Below are 19,173 nucleotides of genomic sequence, written 5' to 3'. Positions count from 1 at the left end.
TTTTTAAAATACCAAAATAACAGAAACGGTCTCCCCACTACTGCTGAAGTCACCATGTTTGGACACACACCCAGAGTTTAAACCTTTGGTCAGTCTCTGGCTTTGCTTTAACTGACATCTCCTTCACTGACAGTTTTCTATGTTATGTATACATGTTTTTATGACAGCAATTCCTTAATCAGCACTTTCTCGCATAATTGCCCCAGTTGAAATCAGCAGGTTTTATTTTGGCCATAACACAGCCCAGCAATTAAGTCTGGATGGCATTTTCCATTACTAGCCTATTCTGTTCAAAGCTTTACAACTACTGAACACAATTCACATGTAGCTTTATCATTAGCATAATTACAATTATTAATAGTAGCCTGACTTTTATATTGCACTTGACATTAGATGTTAAATTTCTTCCAAAAAATATTCAGCTCCTTTATCCTCATTCTACTAATGAGGAAACTAAACCTGAGAGACCAACAGACTCGATGCCAGTCCAGGGTTCCAGCCACAACACTGGCCAGCACCTCCCCACAAGCAGCTAAACCTTTTGCTGCTAACAAAAACATTAATTCCATTCATATTTTTAATTATGAAAATGTGAAAAAACAAATGGAACAGATTTAGATTTAGTTGTAGGCAAACATGACTGGAAAATTGATTACATAATTTCAAAATGTATAGTCTTTCAACTTTTGCCTTTACCCACCCCCCTTAAATCCAGAGCCAGAGAATTCTATTAAAACTGGTCCAGTGTGTTTAGTGTTGAAAATCCTTCTGTTCTTCATTCACATAGTAATCCAAAACACAAAATAATAAATTAAAAGTTTTGGTCTAAGTCACACTCACTCATTCAATCATCTATTGAGAACTCTTTGAAAGCGTTACTGCCTTAAATAGTCTGGAAATTCAGCTGCAGCACAAATCACCTACAATGTGAAACCTTTAACTTCAACCTCTGTAACCAAGAATATTAAATATATGTATTTATATTTCATATATATGTGTGTGTGTACATACATCTAAAAAGGCCAAAAATCAAGGCTACTATTCTGACTGTACTCTGACTTATTTTTCCCCCCTATGTCTTTCTATATAGCACTGAAAACAGGATCACCAAATGGCAAAACATCACGTTTAAAGCATAATTCTCCTTGCATTTCCAGATACAAGTTACCATGTCAAATGTGAAGTATAAGTTTTGCCTTTGCACTTTTAAGGTCACTAACAAAAATCTCCACAAAACAATTCCAGTTTCGGATATACAAAAAAAGAGTTGTAAAAGTTTCTGTCAAAATTAAGAAAGCAAGCCTACTCTAAAAAATTCATGCATCTTCTCTTCAGGCTTTCAATGTTGCCAAGTAGCTTTCCCAAGGAAATAAAAGTAATCCTGGATATTCTTATGTTTTAAAGTATTACCTTCTTACAGTATATGCTAACCTCTCCAGATGTAGAAATCCCAGATTATATGTGGAACTACTTATTATGTATGTCCAGGTCGCAGCAAGGAACAAGTGGAAAGTGCTTTCTAGCAATACTCACAGGTATAGTAATATACTTCCTAATCTAAATTCAATGGCTAAAACCTTTAATGTACTTGCTTTACACTCCACATGCTTATAAACTAAGACCAAATATTGAAAAGAAAGCCATATTTTTATACCTAACTTAAAGCCATTTCAGTGTAACAATTAACAAAAAATTAGTAGAAAGCCTAGATTTTTTTCTTGGAAGTGTGAAGTGAAGCTCAGCAGATCAGTTTACAGTATTTTGCAATCAGAGCGATGTTTAACTTTGCTTACAAACCGCAAGCCCATCTGCAACAGTGACCTCATCTGAAAAGGCAAAGTGTCACTGCTCTTCTCTTCATCAAACTTTCCACTGAGATATTCCAAGGGGCTAGTTGTTCACAGCGGTAAGACATACAGTCTACTCAATTTCTTTACCATTGAGTAACGTACTTTTTTGTAGACATAGTTCAAATTTGTAATTAATCAATGTATCTTTTTTATACCCCTCACAGTTTGGAAACATAATTCCAAATGTGGACTGTGAGCCCAAAGAGAGAGCACTTACACCATTTGACAGACCTCTGAAAGAAAAGGTGCCCCAGATACAAGTCTGCAACACTCATGGAAAGACCGGGTGACATTGCCTGCCACTTAGGATTACATTTTGCATCTCTCCAGATAGCCACAACAGTATAAAGCAACTCTTACCCCCATCACTAAAACCAAAGAAAGGTAGCCACAAAACAGATAAAGCACTAATGTTTAGTTTTGCACCTCAGGCTTAAGTATTGTAGCCACAGTTACCACACCTGGAAGCTACTTAAATCAGATACGGGTGGGAAAGTTGTTTTTCTGCTGCAACACTCAAAGTTCAAAATGTTCCTCCTCCATCTGAGGCTGAAACCCAAAACTGCTGAAGTGTTCCGGAGAAGCAGTTCCAGAAAATCCAAGTCTCCAACAGAAATCATTTGACATCTGGGAGACACAGATTTAACCCCTGCTCTTCCTTTAGCCACAGCCAAGATACTTGCCCTACTCACAGGACTAAAAGGGAGTCCTCCTGCATCCATGCCATCATTTATCAATACCAATGGGAGCTCAGAGACATTGACTTAGTATCTTCTGACTTTCAAGAAGCACATAGGAGACCCCAAATTCAGCTCAAAATTCAACAGTGAGATCAATGAACTCTCTAACTAATACTGATCTCTCTACTATTTTTCCTGAAACTTTTGCAAGCCTTCAATGTAGACTTTCATTAAAATGTGCACATTCCCACTAAAAGTTGAGGTAAATCACATTTTTTAAAAAGTTCAGGAAAAATCCTAGCTATTTCTATTAGTAATATTTTTGAGGGAGGAAAAAAACCAACCCCCCCAAAAAGAAACCCTGAAGTCTGTAAGTACTGGGAGAAAAAAAATTATGGAAAATAAGCTTTTTATAAATAAAACCTCAGAGAAGCAAATGAGATAAATTACTGTATTTCCCCACTTTCTGTTATTGCTTGAACATATTTCATAGTTATTTTACATTTTCTGTCATAACAAATTCTGTAACAGCTGGATGAAATCTCATCTCCAAACAAGGCAAAACCACAAATTAGTTTTTTCTTAAAGAAAAAGGGAACCAACTGTAAGAACGCTAATATGTTTCTTGTAGACAAAGGCTAAAAAAAAGGAGACGTGGAAATGCTATTTTAGGCTTTCAAGGGATGTACATGCAGAGAAAATACTCAGACAACATGCAGCTAAACTTTCCTTCTCTTTATTCTACTTTATTTTCCTCCCTTTTTATTCTGCTTCAGGCCATGGTAAAGCAAGCTCTGCGCTCCTGTTTGCCAATATGGTTGAATTGTAACAAGTCTTTGCTGACTGCACAATTTTGAGTCCTTTCCAACACCTATGCAACTTTCACAAGTGCAAGAGAGGGTTTTCCATGTCAAGAAGAAGCAAGAAAGTAAATGCTTCAATTATTTTTTATTATGTGAATGAGAAAAGTAGACAGAGGTTGGCTGCATGGCTATGGGTGAAATTAAAAAAAAATGTTATTTTCTCACATTTATATTGACATAAGAGAGTCTCATTTACTGAGAACCTCACTGTGATTTATTGCCACTTTTTACTGAGCCAAAAAGGGAAAAAAGAGGTAAGGAGAAAACTGACCGAACCGCATTATATACTCAAAAGTATTCTGCTGAAAACAAACCAGACCTTCAATGCTTAAGTTCACTCTCTTTTTTTTTTTTAATTCTATCACTAGGGACTGAACTGTATTAATTGAAGCCTGTTTTGCTGCTTCAGATAAATAGACTTTTTGTGTGAAATGTGCAAGTGAGGAGAGCAAATTAATTCTAAATCTACTGGAAATTAACAGAGATACTAAAATCAGCTAATTTGGAAAAAAAGAGAGAAAGCAAGTGTTTGAGGCAGATGGAATAAAAACTATCAGTCAATAATGCACATAGAGGCAGGAGAAAATTAATCAGAAGACTGAGTATATCAATCTCTGTAAATCAAGCCATTAAACAGGTTTGAAGAATCACTCTTTTCAAGTTATTCCCATTACAGTATAAGTGAGAAACAAATGAGGTTATTATGTTGGAAGCCAGCTGAAGGGTTGAAAGCAAATAATTTTTTATAGTATCTGCTTTTGCCATGAGCATCCCATACTTCCGAGCTAGATTTTTTGAGGAAAAGTAAAATGCATTTTTTGAGGAAAAGTAAAATGCAGTTGTTCCAGAGAAGCTGGTCATGTTCACAAGGGCAGCCAAGCAGACCAGGAGGGCAAAGTAAGCAGCAGATGAACTGAACGTGCTTCAGTCAAATTGAAAGGGGCCATCAAATTATATCTACATTGTTCACATGAAATATCCTACTATTAACACTCATACTTTCTGGATGATTCAATATTTTGGCATAGTCTCATTCCACATGCATTATACTTCATGTTTTTTCTACATGCTATGTATCTCTTTAGAACAGAATCTTTATTAAAGAGGCCTTCCAAAGCAGGAGCAACATGGGTCAAATTATATCCAGACAATGGATAACACATCACAGTGTAGTGTATCCAGTGGTACACATCACAAGTATGATTATCTCCCTGCCTTACGTAACAGAATTTGAAATAATTTTGTGCAAATATACATTTAAATTACTATTTTTTATCCACAGATCAAGCAAAGACCATATATCATATTAAAACCTCTGTCACATTATAAGTCAGTAGGTTCTATAGAAAGATGACAGGTTGAAGATCTTCGGGTGAGATTTAGTAACAGTAAAGAAATTGTTTACACTAAAGATTCTGCCTTATGGTGTCTACATAACACCAAAGAAGAAAAGGCAACTCCAGAAATTCCACCTCAGTTACACATAACATATACTACTTCAAAAAGTTTGCAAACAGTACATTTGCTTTAGAGACTATTGGAAATAAAGGAAGAATGATTTATAAGCATGTGAATGCCTGCCTACACTACCACTGGACATCTGTAGTGTATCCTAGAAAGGCTATGGGAGAGGCTTAGACCTCAGCCAAATATCAGTTTCCCAGTGGCTTCAGCACAACAAAACCCCATTCAAACGAATTTCCAAGATCACCACAGAGACTCAAGACTAGTCCTTCACTCTTTCAGTTGATGCCATGAACAGCCTATGCTATGCTCTTAACCTCTGAATATAAAAGAAAAGGGCCTTTTGAAAATAATTTCTCTGCTCTGACACTCATGGAAGATTTGGGAGAAAAGAGAGTGGAAGAATTATGCGAGAATGAAGCCTGCTCAAGGGCCACAGCAAGGTCTTGGTGGGATCCTGGTCTGTAAAACTCCATAATCTGACTGATGGACGTACTAGGAGAGCCATGAGCAACTAATACTGTGGTAGTAGCCAGTGCTGCAGCCACTGAAGAGACCCCTTGACAGGCAGGTCTCACATGGGATACAAGGTTCGGATTTAGGCCTGGCAAGTGCCAGGTTTAAAAGCTAAAGAGTTGGATTCCCTAGTAAGAATGAAAGGAAAAAAACAAAACAAAAAAAAGGCAAGACCAAGGATAAGACAAAGTCAATTGCCGTTGCAAGTCCTTTTCTTTTTTTTTCCCCGAAAGCAGAAACTTCTGCTAGAGCACTTCTAAAGGATATTGCTGTCTCTCTGAACCATAGGAAGAAATATAATTCTGTCACCTCTATGCCTGCCCAGGTCAAGCTTTACTTAAATATAATGTCATTAAAAAAAAAAAGAGGAGGGACTAGGACAACAAAAGTGCAATTGTTAAATGCATATCCAATGCAAGAGGTACTTCCATTCTGTGAAATCACTCTGTGATAAGTTAGCTTGAAAAGGTTTTGGATAAAAAATAAAACCAAATACATTTTTAGAAGATACACTGCAATTAAAATTTCTATTTACATTTGCACCTGCTTCCACCGTCTTTTTATTTAAATTACTGCTACATATTTTCTGCACAAACTTTTTATTAAAGTTTGTTGTATTGTACCATCTATTTTATTTCAATAGCATTCTTTTTTTAAAAAAAATTAAACTTTACAGTTTATGCTCATGATATTTTAATATATACCCATGTTTGAGATAACTATAACGTAAAAATAATCTGACACCTCTTATTTCTTCATAGTCTACTATTGTCTATGCCTTCATTAGAAGATGGCAGACTATCGAAGCAGTCCAAAACAGAGAGATGTTTTCACAATGACCAACAGCTTTTTATATTACACAGAAACCATAAAATACTCAACAGTTCATATCTTATCTAGATCTTGTTCTACCACAAAAGCTCCCGCTTTTGTATCTTAAGATGTAAAGTTGTTAGTGTTTAAGATGCAAAATAATACACATAAAAGATGAAAAAATGTTAGCATATGCATCACTATAACAGATTTATAAATTAGAATTTACATTCCCATGTTCCGGGCTTCTGCTTGACTCAGATTTTCTTCAGGTCCAACAATTTTTATATTTCTGATAATGTTCTTGGCTTTTTCCCAGAATTTCTTGATGTGCTTTTCATGGTAAACCTCCTGTAATCATGTTAACATTGTTTATAGTAAATGAAAAGTACAAGTTGCTGTGAAATCATAAACATAGTGTCCAAGAACACATTGTATTCTATCCTAAACAAACAGATGGCAAACAGAACTTGAAGATATTCCAGTATAGCTGTCATTAAAATGAAACTCTTCTGTCCAAAATTTTAGCAAAAGAATCCAACACATCAGCAACATAAATCAAAGCCGTACTTCCAGACCAATGATGCAAGATTGACAGACTGTTTATGCAGTATTTTTTCAGGATATTTATTTTACGATCTTCAAAACCCATCCTACAACCTCAGTGGCACACAGGAGTTTTTTACACCACTCCAGAATGGCTTTAGAGAGGGAGCTGCCACCTGTACCCAGGTGGACAGTCACAGTCATTGTTTCTTTAAAATGTAGTCACAGTGATTGTTTCTATAATTTCCAATTACCCTAACACTAATTTAAGAGATCTCAGCTGCATGCAATGCTTCCAATCCAGTGCCCTCATTTGTAGCTTTTGCATATTATGGCTGACATTAGAATAATTAAAATATCGGGTAGGGTTTTCCCCCCCCTCTATGATAAGAAAGCTATTCAGTCTTTTATATTCATTTCAAATACCATATGACTTCTGGCTGAAGCAAGAAAACCTAGCATAGCCTACAATTCCTATGTGCATATCACATTTATACCTTTAACATCCCCTTACAAAAGCACACTGAAGACTTTAAAGATCAGCTCTACTTCTATTACTCAGGCCTTTTGTGCTATGATATCTACAGTAATGCACACCAAGTAAAAAAGGGCAGAATTATATTTTCCTCCCATTTCTCTTCCAGCCCAGTTTTTTCCAAAAGACTTAAATACATCTGTCACCTCACTCATGAAAATAGCAATACTGAAGTCACTGGTGAAGTATCAGCAACACCAGATATTTGGGTAATTAGCAAAAACCATTAAAAAAATATTCCAAAAAGCAACTTATCTGTACTGCCATTCAAAATATACCTGGACACACCAGTCTTTCCCATGGCACCCAGCAGGAGCACCAAGAGAAACATAAATGCACTGGGGTATCAACAAGATGAAAAGCAAATCCAACATCAACTATGGGATAATAGTTATTAATAACATGCTATAACTTTTGGTGAGTCCTGAAGTGGTCAGGCAGTTGGCCTAGATAATCGTTCTAGGTCCCTTCCAACTGGAACTATTCTATTTTTACTCTATTGTTTTACGTCAATCAGTTCTTCCCCCAAAAGCATACACTTTAAAATACAATCTTTTTCATTACTAAAAGAGAAAGAATCTAAGCAGTTTCTATAAACAGACTTCAGTAAGCACTGCCACAATTTAATTTAATTTGTGTATTTTTTCCACTTCTGCATACTAAATTCTGAAAGAGATCTCTTCCTATGCAGTTTAACTATGTACATATATGGAATCCATATACTCCCTCACACACTTTCATTCATACCATAATTTCCAAAATTGAAGCTTTGCACAATAGTAACATCATACTTACATTATTATGAATGAAGATACTGAGTGCCTCCTTTGGGTAGTCCAGAGTCAACAGTCTGTCTAAAAATTTAGGTAGGAAAGGAGTGGGTTGTTCAATGAAAACACCAATTTTTACTCTTGGATATTCCTAAAAAAAATGATATTTTGACACAACCAATAAGACTTGCCTCCTTTCTAAGATTAGTTACATTAAAAAGCAGCTAATGTCATGTTGTAGTAACTTAGGCCACACAGCTTTCAAACAATCAAAACCAACCAGCTCAAAAGTGCTATGCCCCCTGTTTATTTTCACTGACTCCACTAAATAAGCAAAGATAATGGATTTAATATTGCTAGAAAACTCTTTGAATTCCAATAACAGAAACTGGAAGTAGAAAATAATGTATTATGTTTTTTAAAACTCTTACTTAAAAAAAAAAACAAAACAGCAAAAAAAGTATTTAAGGAAATATACCTAGAACTGCACAGCAAATTCATTTTTTGAAAGTAACATATACATGTATGTTAAATTTACAAGAAGATATAGGGAAGACCAGTTTTTTAAAAGTAGATAAAGAATAAATACCACGAAGTATTTTACTCATCTGTACGGTGAGCCAAAGACTGCCATACCCTTCCATACACTTATATGCACTATTTCCCCCTGACCATTATAAGTGGGCTCTGCATTATTTCCCTTGTCACTGATTTTATCAAGACCTTTGATGAACTACCTAGAGCTTCTCCCCTTGCATCCAAGGATACTGAAGTTTTATTCACCTTATTTCAATGTGAATTCACATCTTTTGAACAGTGTTATTAATTCCTGGTTCGTATGTGCTTGATATAGAGATCATGACCACTAAAACAAACCTAGACAGCACTTTTGTGTATTCCTAAAATATATTATTACATTATGCGAGACAAAGAAATTTAACCTTCAAAGGCCTCGAGTCCTTCACAAAGAAATGCACTGATTAAACAAAAATTTTTCCACCCATAAAACAGACAGTTAGTATAAATGTCTAACCCACTACAAGGCTCGGAGAGAAACCTTATACGAGTATAAAAGACTGCAAGTTAGCTTTCCTTAAGCAAGCCAACACCCATTTGAAAAGTGTCTGGATAAGCCATCAGCACATGTTGAGCTTTCACAGCGTCACTGTTTACATCGGAAATCCAGAAACATAATGGCAAGTGCACCAGACCGGAAACATTAGGCACCAATGTTTACCCCGACTACCTCCTATTCACAACTTCATCTGCAAACCTAATACGTACTCATGCAGACGTCCTAATAACTTCAAAACAGCTGATGGAGACAAGTATGCTGACCTGTCTTGAAAAAAGCAAATGTGATATTCTCTGGCAACCACTCCATCCAGGCTGGTGTCAGGGTAACTGGTACCGCTGATTGTGAGTGATGAGGAAAGCAGCGTGTGCCATCAGGCTTGCTAAGCTGAACATGCACGTGTGCTACCAATAATAGAACTGCTGCAATAATTTATTTTGCATATTTCTCTAATTCTAAGGCATTTTCCCCTTATTCTCCAGGACAAAGAGAAGCAGTTTCCGGCTGGATCTGCAAATCAGGAATTACTAATACTTCTTCAATACACCCAATGACCCAATGTCTACACTAAAATCTCAGGAGTGTGACCAAAGCAAAAAAGTGTTTAAAAAATTAAGAATAAAAATTCCTGCAAAGTGCATCTCCTCAAAGCAGAGAGTTCATTGATCTAGACCCTAGTTTACCATATTATAAAAAGTTGTCACTGCATAATCTGAATCTAGGTCAGAATGAACAATTTTAATACCCAGCATTTTGAGTATATCAAGTCTGAAGTTTTGGTTTTTCCCAATTTTGCCTCTGCAAAAACACTTTGGGAATATCCAGTCTGCACTGGGATGTTACATTTTCTCTGACAGATTTTCTCATTTTCACTAAGGTCATACGTTTACCTTTTAAAGTTTACTTTTTCACAACCAGTAGGTGAGCATATGACAATTTTTGGAAGAAATTCAGGACAACGCTCTGTGTAGTCATACTGAGACAGAGTCCAGGAACCCTTGCCACAAGGGGCACCAGTGGAGCGAGACGATGAGGACGGTCATCCTTTCCAACCGCACCGGGAAGTCTCCATACCAGCAACAAACTTTAGGATTTAAGAAGTAGCTCTAGGGTGATTAAGTTTGTTGTCCAATTTAATTTAGGTTTTCGCAAAAAAACCCTTAAGAAAAGTGGCAAAAATTTACACTCATTGAGCCAAGGTGCGTTCTTCAACTTATTTACCATTACCCTGTTTCGACCTGGGCAGGTAGCTAATTTGGGGGTGGCATGGGCTGCTGGCGTTAGCAGAGATGAAAGCAGTTACTGAGTGTTTCCACACCTCAGCTGTGGTCAGAGCACGGGAGGTCTTGCTCCTGCGAACAGGACAAGGACCGAGCAAAGGACTCTGTGTTTCTGGCTCTCAGCTCCTTCACAGTTAACCTCGAAGCTCAGCTTTTCACAGGCCATGCTCCCAGCACCTGCTCACACTGACTCTGGTAGTACCTAGGGCTCTTCTGCTCACCCATCGCAGAACAACTTGCACAGCCCATGGCAAGGCTTCCACTCACCTCTGCCTTGCATACACCTACCCCTGACCTTCACAGAAGGAATGATATCCTTGTGCCCATGATGGAAAGCAGTACTATTTCAGCTCCTTGTTCTACGCTGGAGCTTATCTGTTTTGTACTGCTAAGTCAAGGTCTGTAGGTAAGCTCAGCCCAACTCCTAAGCATATAGAGTCAAGCACTCATTCATGCCAGAATTCACCTAAAGGAACTCAAAACCCAGAACATAGCTGGTATCAAAAAATCTGATTCTCTCCTTGCTTATGAGAAGAACATGCAAAATCCTCAGAAGGTATGAGTGCATCAATGCAGAAAGTTAAATAAAACAATATGGGAATAATGATTAGAGGCACAGAGTTGGTATTGCTCTTTTCACTGAAGATTTCTTGTTAAGTAGCAACCAGCCAGGCCAGAACAGAAAGCACTTTCAGAAAATGAAATATTGCTTGTACTCAGAAATGCCTGAAGTAAACACTTCCACTGAGGCCAAGGAAAAGTCTTGTTATTTCTGCTGGCAGAGTCAGTGAGGTATGAAATCCAAAGAATGAATTACAGTAAGGAAGACACGTTCCAAGTAGATGTACATAAACTATAGGAAGCTATCCAGTAAATCATTGCAAGTTACTCCCCATTACTGGCTTTAAGATTTAACTGCTCCCCAACCATGTTTTAATTGCCAACACCATTAGGAAAACCTTAGACAACTTCTTTTCCTCAGGTAAACTTTATGTTGAGAATGCATACACTATTTCAGTAGAACACCATTCGAATGTTGTATTTACAAAGCAAAATTAAAATTTAAAAAAAAAGATATAAAAAGAATCTGAAAGTTATTACAATTCCAGCAATAACCTTTTTAATTTATATTCTAGTCCATAAGCAGCTTATTGTCCAGAAATTCTTTCACTTTGTCCTTTCATTACAAACATAACAAGGCACTACTACTTTCATGCTATTCTCAACATGACCCTCTAAGACTTGTTCTCATTCAAATCTTCAGTGCAGAACAGAAATGAAACAGCTGCTGGAAACAGCCTGTTAAGAATAATCAGAATGTTCTTTTAAGTATAAGCCTTACATTCCCACATGGTAGATCTTAGTATTTACTCTGCCTAAAATTTACTGAGTACAAGCTGAAATATTCATAAAGACACTAAAACATCATGCTTGGAGCCAAAGAGCCAAAATAAGTTCCCAAATATTTGATATACACACACATGCATGTGTACGTGTATGTTTGTCCTACAAGACTCCTGAAGACTGAACTGATATCCAATCTCAGTTACATCACATTTATTCTACAGAAACACATTCGCACATACAATACAGATATCTGTATCATCCTTTACAAGGTGAAGCAGTTTTGACTATATGTCTCAGAAAATAGTAACTGTAACCATGTTACAGTTAACTGTTAACATCTATTTGTACCAGAAATTATTAAACTGATGCATATTCAAGCTTTTTGTAGGTCTGAAGTTAAAAATCTGAAATATCTAAAGTTTTTCTACCTCTCAAAAATTCTAATTATTCACTTGAATCTTGCATGATTCAAAAACAATTCATTCACCCTCAGTGAACAGAGATAAGGATCTGGGGGGCTTTTGGGGATGCAATCATCTTCAGTAATATTGGGGAAACCTATACTAAAATGAATGCATAAAAACATTTCTAAAAGTATTGATATTTCCAGTAAATTAAAATTCCATCTTTACAGTTTCATATACCAGAAAAAATATCCTGAGGTGTCTACAGAACATAATATTACATACTGAAACCACTTTGCCTCAGAAATCACTATACACCTATTAAATGCATTCAAAAAGGTTTTGTTCTTGTGAAAAGTATTCTTACCGTTACTGTTGACAGGTCCAATAAGTCTAAATCACAAATACTGCAACCAGTTTCCCGTGTCCAAGCATTGGGGATATAGTTTCCCAAATAATTCAAGTGAATCTGGTAAATAAATGAACAATTCAGATTAATGAAACGTGCATGCAGATGGCAATTTGTACCTTTTAAAAGAATTCAGGCTTACTCATCGAATCCCTTATACCTAGAGGCAATTGGCTGTCTTTTTTTTTATTTAAAAAACGCACAAACCCAAACATATAAAAACAGCTGGTAAAAGCTTTTTCTTTCTTCTTTTCATTTACAAACCAGAGATGATATTCTCCTAGCATCTATATTTATTGCTTCAGTTAAACCAAAAGGTAGTTGCAAGCATAACAACTACCAACTAAATGCTTGTATGACTTCCAAGACACAGACTATAGATCATTCAGCTCTTAAAAGCTGCTAGGCGTGATTTCAAGAAAAAAAAAAAAAAATTATAGTTTAATTCTTTTCCGAAGTCTGAGAATCACCAACACTTTACACAAAACACAAAGAGTGACCATATGAAAGAACACATAGAAAACGTACAAGATAGATTGTCAAAAATACATCGTCTGGGCACCTATGCCAAGATTCAGATGCCAGCTAGTGGGATACAGTTTAAAGCAGCACCTAGCTTCTTAACGCATTTTGAATTGGCACTGAACGAAATATGTACTTTTTCTGTCGATGGGCTGCTGGGACTGCCCTGTCCTCCTGGATTCCACAGGAAGTTCGTGCAGAACTTCACTCTTCTCTCTTGTCACTCGCAATGGTTAAGGGATCTCTCATGCCAGGGAAAGTCTGCCTGAATGAAGGCTGCTATTCATTCCTGCTCTACTGCCCTCATCAAAAACTGGAAGGATAGAATATAATTTTACATAGAAAACACACTCCAGCCCAATACTTGATCTGCATTTTAGCATATTTTGGGAGTTTGTTTATGCATATTGAAAAATCATTCTAGACAGATTACAAATAGAATTGCTTGAACTTAATTGGAGAGATGTACAATAAAGTCTACAAAAATGAATATTTCACAAAAGTCATTGCACTTGAGAAAAAAAAAATTACATGTTAGGATGTCAGGATAATTTAGTATCCATTTCAAAGAAGTGTCTCTGACTGATGCTATTTACTAATCTCCAAATTGAAGAGATTACATACAAAACAGAATGTTCTTATAAACAAAACTTCTACTATTTGGAGTTAATTCTGGGAATTACTTTCATGGCAGTTTATTTACTAACTAGTGAAAACTTTTTCCAATCCCATTATATTATTGTCCTCTTCTATGTTTAAAACAGAAGAATCTAATCACATTGACAAAGTGATATACAGCAAGTTTCCTCTTTGTTTTTAAAACTACATCACTACATGCAGAGACTGAGTTTTATTTAGTGTAGCATAACTTGTGGATTAACATAAGGAGTTCCAACCTTAAAACTTCTTGCCCAACTATAAAATACAGTACCTTTCTTTTCATTGGCAAAGTGCCAGCAAAGCCAGCGATGATAGATAACTTGAGGATTTAACTGAGGCAAAAGTAACTGTAGCAACATGGAAGAAATTGGTCATGTATTTCACCACTACTGAGTAGTTATAAGCCAAACAGATAAAGGCATCATTATATTCACTAATTCCAAAGATGAAATACAGTGCAAAAACTAAGAAGCAGTCATTGGATATTAATGAGTTTCAAGCTTTATTTCATTCTCCTGGGAGGCATTTTTCTGAAAATAAGGAGCTACAGTAAGGAACATGTATTCAGAAGAACTTAGAAAGCAGCCATGCCCAATCCTTCAGCCAACAGAGGCTTAGAAATGATACAACTTTATGCTTCTTTGCCACATAACAAAAATATGCAACTACCATATGACCAAAATGTAGCCGTTTCTCCCAGAGAAACTGTGCCAGGTCCTCTGGACCACTGAATCCTTACACATGGACAGAAGCTGCCAAAACAGCTGTTTCACAGGGCAGACAGTGCTCTACCATGAACCCAAACTCATGAGCCATGGCTACATTGCAGGTAGTGATTGATGACACTGAAGATGCAACAACAAAAGCCATCTGTGTGTGTGTATATACACATACATACATACATTTTTGCCTATACACAATATATTTTTTTATATACATGTATACGAACACAGACCAAGGTCTGTGGTAGGATCAGATGTGTTACTGTTTTGCACCCCAGCCTGTGACTCTTGGTTAGATTTTTCTCCCCCTGAAAACCTATTCCTCTGATTACCGTTTAATAACCAGACAGACATTCTTCACTAGCTTCAAGAATTGTTTTGTGATAGTGAACAAATTAACATAAGCTTACTTGCTTCTAATATTCCATGCTACAATGAATTTGGGAGCAGAATGAGTTGTTTCAGCAGCGATATCAAGTTACAGTGATAGCAGAATAACATGATGGAGAGCGCTATTAGAATGGTTTTTTTTTTATCCTTGCAATTCTTATTAACCTTAATTGGAAATGAGCAGTGGTGGTGTGCTATGACTGTTTCAGACTCTTCCACCATTGTTTTTGCCTCTAGTAAAATTGCTATCTTTGCACAAAAATAAAAACAAACTGCCACTCACTTTAGTTGGACCATTTCCATGAATGGTGATCGGTAATGTGTCGTACACTGAATTCCTTGCTCTCACTTTTCCTTCTTCAAATTTCAAAAGGACTTCATCTGAAAAATCAACAAAGATCATACAGTAATAACAGTTTATAAATAAAAGCTAAAATTTTGGAGTTCTTTAAGTTCTGGCTGATAAAACCTACCCTGCTGTTGCTATCATTGTGAATGTTACTTATTTGGAAGTTTTTGTTCATTTTTTTAGCTAGATCTTGAATTCTAAGCTCTTTATGCTAAATAAGGTTACATCAAACTTCAGAGTTTGCCATCAGCAGCCTTCAGTATTTGAATAAAATCTGCTTTAAAAATAAAAGTAATTTTGTGCAAATGCTATTTATAGAGAAATCATAGTTATTTCAGATATGATCTGACTATAAAAAGTTGTTCCGCAATTGGAGGTTAAAGGTAAGAAAGGAAGTTTGCCCAGATGCCATTTTTCAATTTAAATTCGCGACAATTGAATAAAGAAAATTCCACATTATTCCATATTCCATTTCATTATGTATAGCTATTTGCTTAAGAAAATCTAAAATGCAATTTTAATTACCAATCTTACTCTTGTAACTAAGTTTGTGAAAGGCAGATGGAAAAATGGTTCTTAACTTTGTATTTATTGCTAACTTCATTTATGGAAAACTATTTTTTCTATTTTAAATAAAATATTTTATCAATTGGAGAAATCAATTAATATTAAACCCAAAAGACCTGTAACTATTCTGGTAATCAGGTTTACCCATCCAAATATTTCTTTAAAACAACCATGTGTTTAGGGAATGATATTCATAGTCAAGCAAAGAAAGTGTTAATAACAGTTAATAAAACACACACCGTGGAAATCATACACTTACCAACAGCTCCATTTAGGGTCTGGAAAATTGTACATTTGTGGTCCAAAGTAATGTTAATGCGTTCCTGAAATAAAAGTAGCAAAGATGTTGAGGAATTCTAAAAGCCAATGTTTTTACGGTAATGTTACAGTTATACTGCAGTGGCAGCAAATAATCAGGCAAAACTACTCTACGTATTCAGCTCTTAGATATAATTCTTAATGTTATACTGTTAAGTTTTTCTGTATTCCTGAGTTGTGCAGCTGTATAGCAATCAGTTTTATATATGCAAAAACTTTATCTAAACTTGAAGGATAAAGGTCATAACTCTCCAAAGAAACTTCAATTTGGCAATATAGGCCAAAGAAAATTTGTGTCTTATCTTACAAATGTAAGTCTTGGCCAAGCAACAAAACATACTGTGTTTTTCAGTCTCAAAAATACAAGTGCCAAATTTGAGTATCATGTCAGAACAGAAAACACCACTGGTCTTAGAACATGTTCCTAATATTGTACTAATAATCCTACTTAGATTCTTATTTAAAGTAACTTGTTTTGAAATTTTACCATGTTGATCAAAGTATGTAACTTCTAAGACACACTTAAAAACCCTTACACAGATAACATACTCTGTTGTGGTCTTCCAAGACTCTGTTACACATTTTACAGCATTGGACATTACCATACAGAAAATGAGTGCTAATGCATAGTACACTATCCCAAGCTAAGTGCCACGGAGGCATTTTGAATCACAGTGCAGTAGTGCACTGTGCAGAGGCACACATTTTTTTGTCTAGAAGACAAACTGTTTAGACAGCTAATTATATTACTTCTGACTTTGCTGCACAGTCAGCTTTAATGACTCTAGACCCTGGCCTTTCAATTGCATATCTAGCATCTGACTTAACTTGCATGAAATCAACTCAAACATTAAGGGCTGGAAGGAATGTCCAACGAGGAGCGGCCAAGGACTTTGGGCTTGTCTACTCGGAGAGCAGGAGGCTGAGGGGTGACCTCACTGCTCTCCACAGCTTCCTGAGGAGGGGAAGCGGAGAGGGAGGTGCTGAGCTCTTCTCCCTGGGATCCAGTGATAGGATGCACGGGAATGGTTCAAAGCTGCACCGGACATATTTAGACGGGACATTAGGAAGCATTTCTTTACTGGGAGGTGGTCAAACACTGGAACAGGCTTCCTAGAGAGGTGGTCGATGCCCCAAGCCTGTCAAGTGTTTAAGAGACATTTGGACAATGCCCATAATATCATGCTTTAACTTTTAGTCAGCTCCGTATTGGTCAGGCAGTTGGACTAGATGATCATTGTAGGTCCTTTCCAACTGAAATATTCTATTCTATTTCTGTACCTGTATCTAAACATGCCCGATGTTTCAGGCATAACTTAACAGAAAAACATGTACGTATTTCAGAAACTTTACATCTGCCTTAAGCATACAAATGCTCAAAATCAACCTCAATATTCTGCAATATCAGCTTCTAAAACTCTTTTTGCATCAATACATTATTAACTTTCCTTAGCCCTCTTTTTCCAACATCAGGGCCACGCCTCTGATATCTATCATGTTTTAATGCTGCTACTCAGCAGAGAACTTTGTTAAGCTAGGGCACAGAGAGGTCTTCACCAAAAATTTACAATGCAGCTTTATCGAACGTATCTGCACAAAAAGCTGAAGAGTAAGAGGCAGCTGCAGGCAGGATCTGAAATGGCAGCAAGCCAAAATATAAAACACTGGATCAGCAAGTCATTCAGTGACACCCTGGAAAAATGCCACATTCTCTAGCCGTCAAACTGCCAAATACATGGGACCCTCATTGAGATAAACGTGTCCAATCACGTTTTCAAACGTGTCCAGTCACAATACACCTCAGAGCTATTATTTCTAACAACGAAGCACAACCTGCCTGGATCTGCAGACAGCCTGAAATAATATATCAAGTCATGACCCTTTGGAAGCCTGTTTATCACTCCGACAGTAAGAACCTCCAGAGAACAAACACAACCGTCAACACGGCACTCAGGAATAAAGAGACAGCATTCCTTTTATTTTTATCTCCTGATGTTTTATGAGGAGCAGCATGTTATTTCAAGCAGAAAGAAATGAGAAAGCCAGTCACTACCTACCCGTGCCAATGGGTCAACATAGATTTTGGTGTAAAACAGCTGGTCATCATCATTATCCTGCAGATTCCATTGCTGCACAATACGATTTATATATGGAGCATAACCAATAAATCCTGCAACATCACACACACATAAGTTATTTCCATAAAAAGCACTACTCTGCCAATGCTGTCCACCAGTCAGGGACTTCATTCTGACTGTTTGGTGCCAGCAAAGGAAAAGCATGAAATTCATACAACTTGGCTCAAAATCCAGTTTTCTTCCTGTGATATGTACCAGTTCTGTTTTTAAGAGTTCCTAATTAAGGGTTATTTTTATACTAACGCTGTTTTAAGGGAAAAAATAGGAAACAGAGATCTGTTTAGGATGGTCCTGAGAACTCCAAAGCTGAGATTAGACTGTTACTGTTTCCAAGAAGCCCATCTGCGGAAAAAGCTTCATTTTCATCAATCCCTTCTTGCTGGCAGAGAAGCCTGAATCTAATACTGCCAGAACTACAAAGAGAATTCAACTCAAAACCAATATACATTATGTTTAAGCCAAAAAAAAAAAAAAGATAGGGCAGATAGGTGAGGTAAAGAAGGGAGGGAAAGGAACAGGGACACTTCCAGTTCTACACACTGCCCAGCACCATGTACCTAGGAGAAGTGACCATACCGTGCTCTGTAGCAGTTAAACAGTAGCAGTGCCAGCGCATGTATTAATCAACTGCAAAATTATTACCAAAGCTGGCATTTAAAGGAGGACTCCAGGATTAACACATCATTGAGATTAACAGGAGTAACTCGCGCTTCTCTTGGAACAAACTGCCTAAGCCATGCTGACAGGCCAGGCAGAGCTACCAGCACATCTACACTGTACGCAGAGATCCCCAGGAACAAGGTAGCCGAGTCAGGAAATCCTGTGACCCAGCTAAACCGTGCCTATAAACAGCATGTACTGCTTTGACTGGGCTTGTACACTAGATTGTTTCTGAAGTAGATTCAATCTGTGGCAATTGGGTCATCCCTGCATTTCATTGCAAGGCACAGTTGCT

At 36.8% G+C, this 19,173-nt stretch overlaps 1 protein-coding gene across 2 annotated transcripts in view; it reads right to left on the bottom strand.

Annotated features, from left to right (window-relative positions):
• PLOD2 (procollagen-lysine,2-oxoglutarate 5-dioxygenase 2) overlaps nucleotides 1-19,173 on the bottom strand; it is a 57,286-nt gene that overhangs the window by 12,550 nt on the left and 25,563 nt on the right. For both annotated transcript variants that reach the window (XM_075507216.1, XM_075507215.1), the window contains exons 5-10: nucleotides 18,138-18,250; nucleotides 16,022-16,085; nucleotides 15,130-15,227; nucleotides 12,511-12,612; nucleotides 8,063-8,188; nucleotides 6,416-6,537 (exon numbers count right to left, since the gene is read on the bottom strand). In XM_075507216.1, coding sequence (XP_075363331.1) covers nucleotides 6,416-6,537; nucleotides 8,063-8,188; nucleotides 12,511-12,612; nucleotides 15,130-15,227; nucleotides 16,022-16,085; nucleotides 18,138-18,250 — 625 coding nt within the window. The remainder of the gene's footprint in view (nucleotides 1-6,415; nucleotides 6,538-8,062; nucleotides 8,189-12,510; nucleotides 12,613-15,129; nucleotides 15,228-16,021; nucleotides 16,086-18,137; nucleotides 18,251-19,173) is intronic.

The sequence above is a fragment of the Mycteria americana genome, chromosome 7 (assembly GCF_035582795.1).
Source record: "Mycteria americana isolate JAX WOST 10 ecotype Jacksonville Zoo and Gardens chromosome 7, USCA_MyAme_1.0, whole genome shotgun sequence".
Lineage (NCBI taxonomy): Eukaryota > Metazoa > Chordata > Aves > Ciconiiformes > Ciconiidae > Mycteria > Mycteria americana.
The sequence above is the reverse complement of the archived record's forward strand: the minus strand, read 5'-3'. Positions and strand labels throughout refer to the sequence as shown.